Source organism: Mixophyes fleayi, chromosome 1 (assembly GCF_038048845.1).
Source record: "Mixophyes fleayi isolate aMixFle1 chromosome 1, aMixFle1.hap1, whole genome shotgun sequence".
Classification (NCBI taxonomy): domain Eukaryota; kingdom Metazoa; phylum Chordata; class Amphibia; order Anura; family Limnodynastidae; genus Mixophyes; species Mixophyes fleayi.
Window position 1 is genome coordinate 103,361,440 of NC_134402.1, and position 16,163 is coordinate 103,377,602.

Consider the following 16,163-nt stretch of genomic DNA (forward strand, 5'->3'; position numbering starts at 1 on the left):
CAGTGGATGATGTGTGTTTTCAGTTCTGCCTGAGTCCCATGGGAACAGTCGTCTGGAGAATTGAATAGAATAGAAGCACAGTTGCAGATAAACAGATAAATCAGCTTCTCCATGCTTTAGTAGAGGGTCTGACGTTCACATTCTGACAGTTTAGGATGAAGTGGCAATAAAGGGACTGTTTCTGCATCTTCATATAGCTGTGCATTTGTTGTGTTTTTCTTCTCCCTCAATAACAATACATTGTACTTCTATGGAACAGCCGCTCTGTCAAGACTCTGGTTTTTATTACAGAGGGCTGGAAAAGGGTGGGATCATGAGATTACTTTACAGTACTGGCAGGAACAAAGTAAACTGGCTTTAGATATTGGAACTGCCCTTTCTTTTTTAATGATAGAAAGTATGCAAGCACAGAGTCAGTTTGTGTGTAGTTGTAAGATTCTTTGTGTACATGTGAAGTAACCAATACCACTTCTATTTTACAGACAAGGACCTCTTCAATCAATAAGAGCCGTCATTAAGAGAAGTGAGTTCTGTTTAATTTGTTAATCACTTTTTTTACTTGTGATGCGTTTAATATATTTTGATATAGGGTCAATATTATTATATTTTGTTTATATTATTGTATTTTGTTGCTAATTGTGTCCCTTCGCAGCTTCTGCAGCCTATAAAATCTACTTGGGTATTTCAGTCGGTTTCTGTTATACAACCTGTAGTTGCTGTTTTATGGATGTCTGACAAGGACACTCTGTAGTAATGCAGGTAGACTAAAAGTTACTAAGTGCAGAGAGACAAGCTGCAGTCTGTAAGTAGTCACAAAACAATACATAGTGCTAGAAGTGGGGTTGTACACATATTGCCTTAGACACAGGAGAAACTGGGAAGGAACTGCTGCAATTTAAATTTGTAGGACCTGATGCAGACATTTAGATTGAGCGTCAAAATGCAACATATATGCTTATATGCATAAGGCAAGTAGATTGTGATAAACACTGATTGAGTTCTGCTAGTGGAGAGCTATCTGCAGCACACAAAGGGAAACCAGAAATAAGAGACATATTTGAAACTCTTTGTAATCTCCACAATAACTTTGCATAGCAAGCTGTTGTATGAAATATTTAAAAAGTCAGGAGAGCCAATAGAAGGGGGTAACTCTGATTGCCCAGTTGATTTCATTAGAGGTCACATAATAAGGGCACTAAACACAAGGAAAAACTACTCCCTGGGCTAGAGAAGGCATTACATGTTGCCACAAACTTTGAAGCAACAAAAACTATTTTTATTTTATTTTATTTTATTTATGTGCATAAAAAATGTAAAGCAAAATGTCTTCAGATCCCAAAGGAGAAGAGCTCCTTATTTACTGAACTCCTGGGCCATAATTCGCCCACAGTGACAAGGGTCATATCCCACTTTGCTGAAGGGCAAGTGGGGATACATTTGATACTGGGCTACGCACAGGTTTTTTTTCCTATGGCCTAATTGTCAACTCTCCCACTGGAGACTCCAAAAGTGTCAGGTCAGTTATTTACAGGTTTGTGTTTTTTAAGTTTAGATATTGGTAATATATGCTAATAATTGGTTTGATACTTTAAATTGAGTATTGAAAGATCTGTGAGTGTTAGGGTGGGTGTATATTTATACCATACTTGCTTACTTAAGGTCCAAGGGGCAAGTGCAGGAGGTATGATAATGCAATTTGCATATTCAGGCCCCAATATTTTGGGAATCTGGCACCTGTGGTTGTCGGGCTCTACTATACTACTACTGCCTGATCTATTGCTGCTGTGCTACATTGAAACAGGAACAGAATGCTAGAACGTTAAAAAAAAAATACATCTTTTAAACGGGTGAGTGGGGAGTGTGTGCTTTTTGTTCAATTAACATTTAGTAAAATCTGCCTTTCTGTCCTTGACTTTATAGTATCCATCTCTGACCCTACTTCATGAAAAACATGAAAAAAAGGTGCTGGGAGAGATCAGGGAACTAAGTATTGCAACCAGTGTCTTTTCTATTATTGTTACGCTACAAGTCTCAGGATCCTGGGACTTGCAGTTTGTCAACATCTGGAGATGCATGTGTTTGCTGTGTTGTATACAGCAATCCTTAGTTGACTCCTGTTCATTATACCTTTTTAAAAAAAAAGTTGCCTAAGATATATTGCAACCCCCTGAGTGATTTTTATTTTTCCAGATTGGTTATACTGTGTTTACAGACATGCCCAGTTTCGGACTGGGGCATGAAGGGCCTACAGGGGGAATACAGTGGTAGAGTCCCACCAGAGGTGGTGTGACCAGCCGCTAGAGAGGCATTACCAAACCACTAGAGGGGGTGTGGTAAGCCCACGAAGAACAGCTAGCACCATAGTGTAGTATATAAAGAATGCAGTGTGTATATAAAGAGTACACAGTCTTGACCTGTCCCTTAGATTGGGCAGAGCAGTCACCAAAAATCGGGATTGTCCCTCTAGATTCAGAACATTTGACAGACTGTCCTGCTCTCTCCTACCTGTTCTTTTCACTTTCATCACCTGTGGCTGCTGGTTTCTTTAGTTGCAGCTTGTCTGGATCCTGGAATGTTGGGGGCACTGTTAGGGGGGAAAAATAATGGGTCCATTTAGAAAATTCTAACCAGCCCTGGCGTTAAATCAATAAGACCCACGATTTATACTTAGGCCTTCCTCCGGTCCCAACGTTAAAATAATAGTTTTCCCATTTAATAAATAAACCTATTTCCCTCCCTCCAAACAGCCCCAGCAATAAATTTAATAGTGTATACATTTAATAAATATGCCTATTTTCCACAACCATAGCTGCCATTAAATAATTCATGTTCACATTTAATAGACTAATTCTAGGCTAATAGACTAGATTAATAGACTTCATTCTCCCCAAACTCACCCCCACATTCATTTAATAGCCCCCAAACCACCCCATCTTAAATTAAGTCCCCACTATTAAATTAAATTGCACCACCATCACCCCACAAACAAAGGAGCACCACCTACCTCTCTCTCTCTCACACACACATTACATTGCCACAAGCCCCTTGTGCCATCACACACACACACACACACCACACCACACATTACATTGCCACAAACCCCCTGTGCCATCACACACACAAACCACACACTGCATTGCCACAAACTCCCTGTGCCATCACACACACACACAACACACACTACATTGCCACAAGCCCCCTGTGCTGCCATCACACACGCACACTATATTGCCCCTTCATCATCACCACCACACTGGGCCCCCTTATAATAACACTGCGCCCTCCTTGCTGCTCCCCCCCATTCACCTGCCTCCCCCCCCCCCCCCCCTTGCCTCCATTCCTTTACTTGCCTTTCTATTGGCTTCTTTCATTCCTTTTCTTCTCTTCTTCTCTTCTGACTTGCTTGCAGGCTCCTCTCTGCGCCACTCCTCACTGAATGTCGGGCGTGACGTAATGCCATCACGCCTGACGTCCAGAGCAAGCGGAGTAGGAGGAAGGAGGGGCGCCGCCGCTGCGATTAAGTATTTATTTTATTTTTTAAAAAGCACCTGCTCCTCCTACACACGGAAGAGGTCGGAGGCGTCAGACATCGGGGCCCACCAGGGAATACCCCGGAGGGACATGCCCCCACAAAAGTTTTCTAGATAATTATTTGTGACCAGCCCATTGCATCAGAAAGTTGTCAGTAGATTTGCATATAAATGCTTGTAAGGAGAGATTCTATGAGTTCAACACAGAACCACTGCCTTCTACTTTATTATAAATATCTTATGGGTGCTGAAAAGAGAAATACAAAACGGAATTAGTTGGGGATGGACCTATATCCGTCTGGCTAAATGGATGCGTGGTGAACCTAAGTCAATAGTAGTGAGTTTTACACTTTTATAATTTTATACTGTTTGTTTTGTGATATTTTTTTATTTTATTTGTTTTTTAAATAGGTTCTTAAAAATGTCTTGTAATTGATTACTTTGTATTAAACATATTATAATTGGTGTTCAATTAGTGTGATACATTTATTATTTATATATGACACATGTTTATCATAATAACAAATCGATTTTTCTTGCAGCTTCCAGGACTACTGCACAAAGTGATCAGCAAAGAGATAGAAGGTACTGTTGGCCATCATTTCTATATTCCATATAACCCTAAGGCTACATGCAATTTAAAAAAAATTAAAAAATACATATAAGCCGCATTGTGTTTATGTACGTGTTCGGTGTGTGTGGGAATATATACACACACATATGTGAAACCACAAATATTTATGTTTTCATTTGGTACAGTGCTCTTAAATTGGGTTATGCATGTTAAATGCAGGATTTTAACAGCAGTGAGTATGTAGTATAAAGAGGTATGCTTCGTGGTAGCTACAATAAGGTTGCAGTCTACTTAGCTGCTAAAAGGCCAATTACTCATACTTCATCTAATAGCTTTATTTTATATGCGTTTAAACATCCACAATGTAAAATGATGGCATTTGCTGGCCTTGGCAGTGTTCCTGTAGCTCGGGGAGGACTCTGTGACGTCACTACGTTTGTTGGCAGTGCTAGGGGGCATCTTTTTACAGGCTCTGGAGGAAGTGTCTCAGATGTGATGCGGCACAAAGGAGAGGATATTGTCAATTATGAGAACAGGAACCAATTGCAGTCTTGGACAAGTGGTTCTCTAGAATCAAAGGAATAGATTGTTCTCCCTTAATGTGCAGCTTGGTATAATCCCGTTCATGGTGGGGTTGGGTCAAAGCTATAGAAATAAGGGGATGTGATGTTCTTTGCAGTATAATATATGAGTTTTAAAGCAACGGAAGTAAAAGGATTGATCTTGTTACTGCACAGCTTAGGCTTGTCTGGTAATAGAAACGTATTAAAAAATACCTTGTGTTGACTTGTGTAGACACTTCTGCGAACTTGCTTATTTGTCCCTAATCCTTTGAGAAATCAGTATTTGGGCAGAGAAAAGTAAAGTCTGAAGATTGCTTCTAGAAATTACAAGTTGTATGCTATTGTATGTCCTATGTTCTCTCTTCCAGCTTTTATATATAATATAAACAAAGAACACACTTTGTCTCCTCTACAGACAGCAGAACTTTATTAAGACAGAGCATTTCTAGGGGATGTCTAGTTTATTCCCATAATATTAAATATCCAGTGAGTGGAAGCAGACTTCCATTGTTTGCCGTTAATTCTAACAACTTATCCAGTTGGGTGTATAGTTTTTTTTGTTTTGTTTTTTAAAGAAATTGTTGCCTTTTACCAATAGCCAATCTTTTCAAAGCCAAAGAATTGGTAGATGAGGAAAACTAAAGGAGCAGCAACCTCTTTTGTGTATGTGTGTGTGTCTACAAATGTTGACAAAAGTCCAAGTTTTTCCTGCTTATTGTTTGAATAAGGGTCTACACATTATGCACTAGATAGATAGATATATTATCACTAAGTGACAAATAGTGGTATCTATGGCCTAGGTAACTTCAGCCGAGCAGCTTATCAAAAGCTACTGACGTTGCATTCCAAACGGAACATGACGCGAGTGTACTGCCTGAAAACCATTCTTATGGTTGTACATTGATGATGACAAAAACTTACTGAAAAATGTGAGTCATTGTGTGTTATCTGTATTCCAGAATGCCTCACTTTTTTATAGATCTCCTTTTTCACTTTATTTAGCAACTCCTCCCTTATACTATTGGTATTATATGCACAGGAGAAGAAGCGAAACAGATTCAATAATTAGTCTAGTAGTTTTAAAAAAGAAACTAAGAAACCCATACTGGGGGTGATTAACTATTCTTTATAAATGTGTACTAAACTATATGAATTTTACAGGTGTTCTTGTCCAGTGCATGTTTTACTAATGAAAGCAATGTGTCTGATTATTGTGGGCTACGGCACTTTTACACTATGTTGGTAATTCACACCATTGTCAACGACACAAATATTTGAAGTTTTAAAGACCGTAGTTTGCTTAAGCCACCATCATACATATATATTTATACATCTGTTTTAACTTTCTCTTTCTCCAGACGTCCTGAGATCACCATTGTTGCTGCTGAGCCTATTGGTCCTGGATCTTGGTTTCATGGTGGTCCTCCAGGGGGCTTAGGATTCCCTCCACCACCCCCACCACAGTGGAGACCAAGTGACTCCCATCCTGCAGAGGTCAGTACCCGTTCATCGTGAATTCATCAGCATTTATCTAACTTTTTATAAAAAAAAAAAAAAATGTATTCACTATTTATCATTAAACAATTTCAGGAATATATTTATGATTGAAAAGTATAGGCAGACCTGTCGACTCATGCAGTCCCATCGTTGAGCAGAGTATACCATAAAGAAAATACAAGCAAATGGTTTAACAAGCAGACAACCTTAGTTGTAACTAATGGCAGACTTGAATTTGCTTCTCATTCCTTGGTGTGTGAGTGTAGTGTAGTGTTAAGGGCGAGATAGTGGCAGCGTGGAGGGAATGTAATATAGTGGCATAGCGGGTCTTAAAGATGGTATCATGGTTAGGCTGCCGGTGTATAGTGTATACTGCAACTTTATGTGCTGGACATTGGACTGTAGTTGTTGGACGTTGGGTTATATGATATGCTGGATTATTTGGTCTGATATGCATAGTATTTTTTTATCCATACTGCATGTAGTAATTATTTTCTTTTTTGCACAGCACATTACAATTATCCTGTGTGTGTGTGTGTATATACTAAATATTGGCAATTGTCGGCTGTCCATTTTTAAGCTAGTGTTTAATCCTCTGCTACCAAATGTCAGTGTGCACTAAAGGAATGTTTAAAGAAAACTCCATAGTACAACCGGGAGCAGTCAGTCATTCTTCCCATAATAACAATACTCTTGGTGAATTAGTGCCATCTTTTTAATTGGTCGTGTACATTAACAAAACAATACATCACTTTATAAGTTTTTATTATTCAAAGAGAAAGGGAAAGAGAGGGTAATGACCTAAACAAGCACTCCAGGTACATACAAATAATCAATTAATACATATAGTTTTTATTGGTATGCGTTAAAAATGGTACATATAGATATACCACACGGATAAAAAAAGCAAAATATAAAAAGAATGTAGTGTTGGAAAGTATAGAATTAAAAATGAATGGACCCTAGGATGGAGCCGATCAGAATCCGTATAACATTTCCAAAGGGAAAGACACTGATATAGGATCTCTTGTGGGAGTATACACGACACAAATTAATCCATATATATCAAATAGAGTGATAAACGATGTGCACATTCTGCATGGTTACAATGTGTCACTTGTATAACACTTGATATTTAAGTGAATTGTTGTTATCTTTCTCTAAGAAAGCAATATATCAGGTCATTCACTGTCCTACTTGTTATATCTGGGGAAGTCCATCCAATCTTACATATCCAATACGTCAGTTGTTTTTTTCTGTTATTTGGTACTGTGAACGAACATTGGGGCATATAATAAATTACTGTTTAATCAGCCATTTAAAAAATCTTGGTAGTCATCGATCTGATTTGAACAGTGCCACTTAAATCTAGCCATCAAATATGTTTGTAATACAGTTCTACTAAATACGGTAAGGCAAATATCAGTTCTGGTGTGTAATATTGAAATACAACTACATATTTCTTTAGTGTAACCCTTAATTAAAGCACAAGTGAAAACACATCTATATTTAATGTGTGCGCTGCACATCATACTGCTAGCATCCCCATACGTGGATTGTGATGAATTAATTCCATTCTCTATTTGTGCAGCAGCCGCCATCCTATGAACAGGTCATTAAAGAAATCAACCAAGTACAGGTAGCCACAAGCAGTTCTAATGCTGAGCCCAGGCGGACAACAACGTGTGCAACACAGACTGACTTTCACTTGGAAGAAGATCGCACTGGGCCAGGCAATAATGTAATTCATCAGCCTGTTGTTTGTGAACAAGCCACAATTACAGGTATGTTATCAAAATCCAACTTCATTGGGTCAGTAGCATCCAAACTAAGAGACAAGGTAATGTTTCCATTTGTATGCTCTGGGAATAGAGCTCACTAGTTGTTGAAGTCCCAGTCCTGAAAAGGATGCAGTATGTTGGTGGGAGAGACCTACAACAACAAAGGACAACTGTGTACTAGATCATCATCATCATCAACATTTATTTATATAGTGCCAGCAAATTCCGTAGCGCTAATTGTACTAGATCATTCTAATCAATAAAATTCTCAGAATTCTTTTTTTTTTTTTTTAAGTCCTCTTCAACATATCCCAACGTACAGAGTATCCAGGATAAGGGCATATCCTGAGGAAGAAGTAGTATTGGGTATTTAATCACTGTTTAAAAAACAAGACATTACCAGGGAGAGCAAAACCTGTATAGCATGGGATTGTCCCTGGAAATCTGGAGGTGTTGACAACTATGCTTCTACCTTTGCCTAGTTTACATGCTAACTAACTTGGAAAAGGGGACCAGGGGGCAGGGCCGTCTTTCCCATTGGGCACAATGGGCAGGTGCCCGGGGGCCCTGCAGCCCAGGGGGGCCCGTCGGAGGCAGGAAAAAAAAAGACAATATTTATCTTGCGGTCATCCGGCGATCCGGCTCCCTCCATGGTCTCCTCCTCCGTACGACGCTCGCAGTGCATGTCGGGCGTGACGTCATCACACCCGCCCGACATCCATTTCGGAGTGCGACGGAGGAGGAGACCATGGAGGGAGCCGGATTGCCAGCTGACCGCAAGGTAAGTATTGTCTTTTTTTTTTTTTTTTTTTTTTTTCCAGATTTTTTTTTTTTTTTTTTTTTGCTGCCTCCGACGGGCGCCCCCTGGGCTGCAGGGCCCATATATATAATCATTTTTATTTTTTTGGTATATATAGGGGCCCCGGTGCACTGCTGTGCTCGGGGGCCCAAGATGTTCTTAAGAGGGCCCTGCCAGGGGGCAACAAATATGCATTGTCTTTTACAAGAGAAAATGGTTGTTACACATGGTGTCCGTATGTGGGTAATAACGTGCTCTGTGCAGACAGATTGCAGTCTGTTTTTTATTTAAGAGGAAATATTTTCTATTTAAAGGTAGGGTTTACTATTATTTTACCTCTATACATGTGAACTATGTAGCTACACAAATAGAATAATAGGAGTGAGCTGCCACGTCTCTTTATTCTATTATCTGTTAAGCAAAACATTTTCCAGATATTTAAGGATTTGTATTGCTCAGCAAGAATAGAATTATCATTCCAAATTGTATGCATAGGTTTTGGGATATACAGAAAATAACCCTATGTTTGTCAATGGGGTTTTCCGACCAAGGGTTTTTTTTCGTAATTTGGAACACCATGCCTAAAATATAATTTCCATTTCTTACTATTTATTAAATTGTTTAGCAGTGATCCTCACAATGGTTGTGTTGAAAGTGACACTTTTTGCTCATTTCTGTGTATAACACATGTGCTGCCATTTTTTTTTTATTAAAAGGTTTTTTTTTGTTTTTTTTTAACTCATTTTATTTTTTTAATGCTTTCTTTTGATCATTAGTGCAAAGGATAACAGAGAGACCCCGCCAGCCATTATCTTTTGTGACAAGCAATGTACAGGACAGTGCTCTACAGATAGCAGTAAGTAACACTGCTGGGACTAGCACCCGACACGAAGACACAAATGTCACCAGATACCCCGTGCCAAGACCAAGGACAAAATCAAATCTTAAACCTGCAGGAAACGGTTATCTGAGTGTCTATCAAGGGAGCAGTGAAGTGTTCTTCCAGGCTGCAGCTGAGGGAGACCTTCCACTCAGTCGGTCTTGTTCAGGTTTTGATGATCATTTCCTGGGGGAATTATTTGAAATGAACAATATGAGCCATGAAAGAAGCCAAAATAGTATTGTGTCGAGGATTAAAGCATTTGAGTCTCAAGCTGAAAGTTCAGAACATCCTCGAAGACCAGAAATTGCACCCCGTTCTATCAACACTAGGGGCGCTGTCACCAGTAAGCCTACATTAGCTCCAAAACCATTATCTAACATGACTTCTGGTGAACTGGACCCTGGGAAAGACAACAAACCAAAACTTACACAAAGAGATGGATTACAAGATACTGGTGGAGCAATCAAACCAGACCTGCCAAAGAAACCAAAGCCAAGTCTCTTGAAAAGTAGCAGTAATGAGTTCCCTGATGTTCTACTTGGGACATCTTTGTCTGGTAACAGTGCTAAAGATTCTGAAAGGAAGGTCCCAGTTCCTGCTCCAAGGCCTATGCTGCCCAGGAAAACAATGCAGCCCGACCACCCTGCCGCCATACCAGCAGGAGCCAAACCCCTCATCCCTGCTCCGAAATTGTCTGTAGCTTCTAAAGCCAAAGTATTTAACACAGTAGAACCGCCTGCAGCCAGACCCCCTGCACCAGTAATGCAGAGCAAATCAATGGGTGAATTGGACCTGATCAGCTTTGATGACGATATTATAACTCCTGCGCTACCCACTCCAGATGTCAATAATGATATAAAGGCAATTGCTGGTAAGAATCAGTAGAAATGCATTCTACCAATAAATGGGTTTAATTATTTTTCATCTGTTGTGCATAGGATGCTAGGGAACTCTGATCGTTATTCTCATTCATGTTGTTGGTGGAGTGTCACACACTAGGAAGCACAATAAATAACTTTTTGTTTTCCCCCATTAGCTGTTTGCCTCAGTTTCAGCAATTTCCTCTAGAAATGACAGTACACTTTCAGGAATATGATGGGCAGGTTATCCTTTGGGAAAAAACATGACACTTCCTAATGACATTTTTGTTTCCTTTTTGTATATCGGGTCATACATCTGTAAATAGGTATATATAGGGTTTATTTACTCTCTCAAGTACTTTCACAACTTTATCTCAAATATTTTCAATCACAAAGGCACTCGCTCCAATCACCCAATGTAACATTATATGTGTATAAAAGTATTCATGGTAGGTTTACATAGCATAATGGTTCTACGTTTATTTTAATTCCATTTTATTATCGTATACATATGTTGGGCTTTATTTAGAGCAGGTGTCTTTAAATCAAGCACATCAGACAGACTCCTAATGGGGAATTCAAATTCTGCCTCCACTTTAGACTCCAAAAATGGAACATATGCACAAAGATAAAATCATAGTGTAATACCATTTATTGTACATAAATCAATAAAATCAGTAAAATCCACAGAATAAAGTCTGCTTCTAGGAGCGTACCTCAATGCCAATCAAGGCCAGCATATATGACATATCGGGGTAAATTATCCACAATAGGACAATCTGGAAACAGCTGCCTTTATCCTCGGGCCATCCTAGATCCACTGGTCTCCCTGTTAATCCAACGCATTTCGAATCAGATTCTTTTGTATATTGAGTTAGTCTGTGGCTGAACTAAATACGCTCTAATTGTGCCTATATTAACTGCTGAGGAAAGCTGGTGCTTGTAGAACTACAAGTGCCAGAATGCTGGTACATGTAGAACTATAACCATTGTATAGGGCTTTTTCAGGTGCAGCAATAAGAATAATCCTTGCACCTGAAGAAGGTGGAGGGGCCCTTGTAGAGGTAAAATAACCTAGATGAGCATATAAAATGTATCTGCTGTTTCGTTGTGTATAGCCTTAAACGGTGAAAGATTGGGAATTTGTAGAACTATAGGTGCCAGCATGCCCTGGCGGCCAGGACCCTCTGCAATCTTTAGCTCCACAAACTGAACTAATCATAAATAAACACACATAATACAAAATTAGAAATAAAAGCTCACAAATCCCTTGTTCCCATCTTACTACTAATCCCAAATCCATATTTTCTCTCATCCATAAGTAATCCAATGGTTAAAAAAATAAAATAAAACCCTGTTGGATGACAGGAATTAAAACAAAGGGGCCTGTCCGCAAATAACCAATCAGAACAGCTTGCCGTTGATTGGAGCATGAGAAAACTCTGCTTGGCCACTGGCATATAAACCCAACGCGGGTTATGAATGAACTACACTGTATCAATGAAGTCCATTGATACTTTGCTACAATGATCTTCATTGATGTAATCCTAAAGTAAGTGACAATAAATTTACATGGATTGGTAATATGGAATTTTCTCTGCTGCAGTCATCTTTGACACTGGGTATGTGAACTTTTATTTACTTTTTTGACTATTTTTGTTGGGTATTTCCACATTATTTTATATGACCTTACATCTAGCTTATCATAGCATGTTTATTTAGTGTACAATTATTGCAAGTTTCTTTGAGGTTGTGGGATTTTTTAACATAATCTGTGGATATAACAATAAATGTGAAACTGTTATGTTATAAGACACTCCCCTGATTTTTTTCCACATATTATTGGTATAGGGTGATAAATCAATAGTTGATTTTAACTAATGCAAGAAAATGGAACATCTCCATATTATTCGGATCAATATAAAAAAGCAGGTGTTTGGAATAAGTGCCTTTTGGGGAAATATTGTTTTAGGTATTCCATATCTAAGTGCGAGTCATATAAGTTCTTCATAATTGTTTTTCATTATGATGTCTGGGCAATCTCTACAATGCAACTTTATACATAGACCACAAAGCCACTTACTGTTTTAAATGTAGTGAACCTGCTTGGGAGCTTTGGCTTTAAAGGCAGCACTTTAGCTCTTGATGTAAATTTTGATTTTTGATTATTATTGTTTCTAATGAAATATCCCCGAAGAACATTGCTGACTTATGAAGCATTCTTGTGAAAGGATGAATTCTATTGGACACCTGTATTGGCTATTTCAGAATATAAAATAAGTCTTAAGACATAGAAAACTTATCAGCCTTTTCAGTCTGACCTTATTGCATGTTGTTTCATTGTGTCCCATATTTTTATTTTTTTCCCCTTATTTTTTTTTACTTGCATGAATTTTTGATAAATGGAAGGGAAATGGTTCAGAAAAGAAAAATGGACATTTTTTTAATCTTTAATCTTTGTCTAAAGATTTGTCTACACTTATTTACATTTTTTATTGAATGTCTCGTCTATTTTTATAATTGTTTATGTATGCAAGAAGGTCACCAGCTTTAATTGTGCAATTCAAAGCACAAAGTGTTTAATAACATGGCGATAGTCTGATGCCAAAAGAAAATATTTCTCTCCTCAGATCCCTTCCAGCTGTTTTCCAAGGACGAGGCTGAGAAGGAGCAGCCTGCACTGCTGAGAAAACCCACAGTCATCCGGATCTCTGGCAAGCTTGGGAAATGTGAGCATTGCGCAATCCTTCCCCTCGTTCGCACTGGGACACTGGCCAACATCATCATTACATTTATGGTCACTCTCTTGAACAGCGCCATGACTTCTCTGTCTTGTTAATGGTTTTTATTAGGTTTTCTGCTGTAACGGCTGTAATAACCCAGGAAATAGTAACAGTGCTGATACATACAAGTAAAATATCCGTCAGATCATGGATGGGCATCATCATTTTATTTTCATATTAATTTAAGCATTGGTGTTTTGGTAAATAGATGTATTTACACTGTCTCCCACAAACACGTTATATGTTTTATCGTTCTGGTTTCGTTCTGCCTAGTTTTATACATTTCTTTTTATTAGGCAGAGTTTATTTTCATTGCATTGGGATGCAATACAGATTTCCCCTGGCCCCGGCATTCTTTATATAAAGCAGGTAGCTTCATGAACTGCTCTCCGTTCTGAGGGATCAGTGTGACTAAATACCAATCTCTCTGAAATGAGCAAAACACAGAACTGCGTCTGCCACATATTCCGGGGGCTTGTCTCAATAGGAAGTCCTGGAAGCCCCCTTGTATCCAGTGACAGTGGCTGCTGGCACTATGGTTAATACCACATCTGAATCTTCCTAAAGAGCATGTACAGCAGGGGACCAGGACTTGGAAGCAGTGAGCATTGCAATAGTATGTACACAAATTGTGCCCCTAGTTCTTCTATCATGGCTGTTTTTAGCCATGGCACACTGGGCACACCACAAGAGTCTCCCTGGTGTCTTCCTCCCAGGTTGATGTTTCTGCACCACATACATTTACATGTCCATCATAATATCTCATGTCCACCATAAAATGTCTTCAGTCACAGCATGACTAATTGAAAGGCAGGGCTTAAGGTGCAGACAGCCAGCCAAGCCTGTGGCGGCCGTCCGCGGCAGATGCCAATATTTTACTTACCTGTCCTTCAGTTTGTCTTTGAGCACTCTTACTCGTATTCAGCCTTTCACCAATTAGAGTACTAAAAACTGATTATTGGTTATGGCAGAAACCATCTACCACTTAGTGCCAGGATTTGAGGTTTCACACCTGATTCTTTCTGGCACCCAGCAATACCTGGATGAAAAACAGCCATGTGTGTAATGGAAGGTGATATTTATCCACCATTTCCTCCCATTCTGACCTTGTTCACCACCTTGTTATGTCTTATACCCTATGTATAGTCAATTATATTGAAGAAAGGTAGGGCAAGCGCATAAATCAGGATAAATTGGGCGCTGTGTTGTAGTTTGCACAGAATGCAAAGGCATAACTATCAGATCAGCAGTTATTATGGGTCCACAAATGTCTATTTATGACCTATATACATTGGGCATCCACAATTGTGATATCTTTTCTTTTTATTGGTTAAACTTTCAGAACACACATGCAAAGGGAGGGAACTGTTTAGAAAAGTTAATGTACCTTATAGCAACTAGACAGATCATTCTATTTGCCCTTAAACTGCACCATACAATATACAGTCAGGTTGCTATTTTGTGCACAGTTACCTGTGCACCAGGTTTCGTGAAGCACTAGTCACTTAAGGTTATTGTAACCATTACATTTTTTCTCTACCATCAACCATATAAATGAAGGGAAAGAACTTTGAAGCATAGAGGAAAGTTTTTGCAAGAACAGGTGATACATTTCCTTATCAAGTGGTTTAATGGTTTTTTCTATTCACAGCATGCGAAGAACTTCAGATTCCTCCACCGCTTCCTGCTGAAAAACCAGTAGGGAGCCTTTACAGTAAGCCAATGGCAAGAGCTCGTCCTACAGCCAGAAAAGTAGGTTCCTTGTGTTTGCATTCTAATTGCTTGTGAAATTACAATGTCTTCCCATACTACGGGTTTTGCTGTGGATTTAAATCCTACATTTTTATACTGCCCACTAATTCTACTTGTGAATAGCAGGCTGCCGTATTTTCTTCCATCTTCAAATTTAGTTCCAGTACAGCCATGAGAATGACAACATGTATTAGATTTAGTATACACATGGAATGAACAATGGGGCATTAACAAAACGATGCAAACTGTTCCTTTTCAATGTGCATATGTAAAGCCCAAATATTAAAGTACAAATCCAATTGCATCATGTAGAAAGAAATCTCTTTGTGTGATTCTAAAGAATGAATGTTTCTGAATCCATCATAATTCAGATCTTTTGCAGTATGCATAAGCATATTGCCCTATTTGTTTCACTCGCGTTTGAAAATCCGTTGTGCATGAAAGACCCGTGAATAGGGTCAGTCTGACATATTTTAAATAGAGGTGACCTACAATACACAAGTTTACTTTGCATGTGGACGGGTGTTTTTGTGCATCACGGAATACAAGGGAGTGGCACTTTGCACACTTAGTGCATTATAAATCATTTGTATAAATATTGTGTTTTGTGTGCACACTGCATGAAAATCCTGGAGTTTGATACATCGGCTAAAGTGTAAAATCAAGTACTTCATAGACCGTGGATTTAAAAAACGTAATTCTTTAGAACCACACAAAGAGATTTCTTTTTACAGGCTGCAGTTGGATTTGGACTTTACATATGCACATTGGACAGGAGGAACTGTTTGCATCGTATTTGTGTTGTCACTGGTACTGCCATTGTTTATTCCATGTGTATACTTGATTTATTGTTTGGGATAGTAATGGAATCCTTCAGGCAGTAATGATCGAGGGGCACTTTGGGAAGATTTCCTTTTTCATCATTTGAACATATATTACATTGTTGTGCTATCCGGCTTTTACATAATGCCTGAAGAAAATATCTCTCCTTTCAGTTTAAGGGGCATATTCAATTAGGAGCGGGCATCGCGGCTACACGTCGGAGCCGACCATAATTGTAATCCTTGGTACCGCAACCCCATAGGGTTGTGAACGGAAATCCGCAATGTTGCGGTACCGTATTGACACATGCGCAGCCGCG

At 39.0% G+C, this 16,163-nt stretch overlaps 1 protein-coding gene across 3 annotated transcripts in view; it reads left to right on the forward strand.

The window, feature by feature from the left end:
* SH3D19 (SH3 domain containing 19) overlaps positions 1–16,163 on the forward strand; it is a 65,350-nt gene that overhangs the window by 31,717 nt on the left and 17,470 nt on the right. For 2 of the 3 annotated variants that reach the window (XM_075198846.1, XM_075198830.1), the window contains exons 3-9: positions 483–523; positions 4,073–4,115; positions 6,026–6,161; positions 7,756–7,948; positions 9,521–10,498; positions 13,118–13,216; positions 14,922–15,022. In XM_075198846.1, coding sequence (XP_075054947.1) covers positions 483–523; positions 4,073–4,115; positions 6,026–6,161; positions 7,756–7,948; positions 9,521–10,498; positions 13,118–13,216; positions 14,922–15,022 — 1,591 coding nt within the window. The remainder of the gene's footprint in view (positions 1–482; positions 524–4,072; positions 4,116–6,025; positions 6,162–7,755; positions 7,949–9,520; positions 10,499–13,117; positions 13,217–14,921; positions 15,023–16,163) is intronic. The other variant, XM_075198839.1, reaches the window with a different exon arrangement.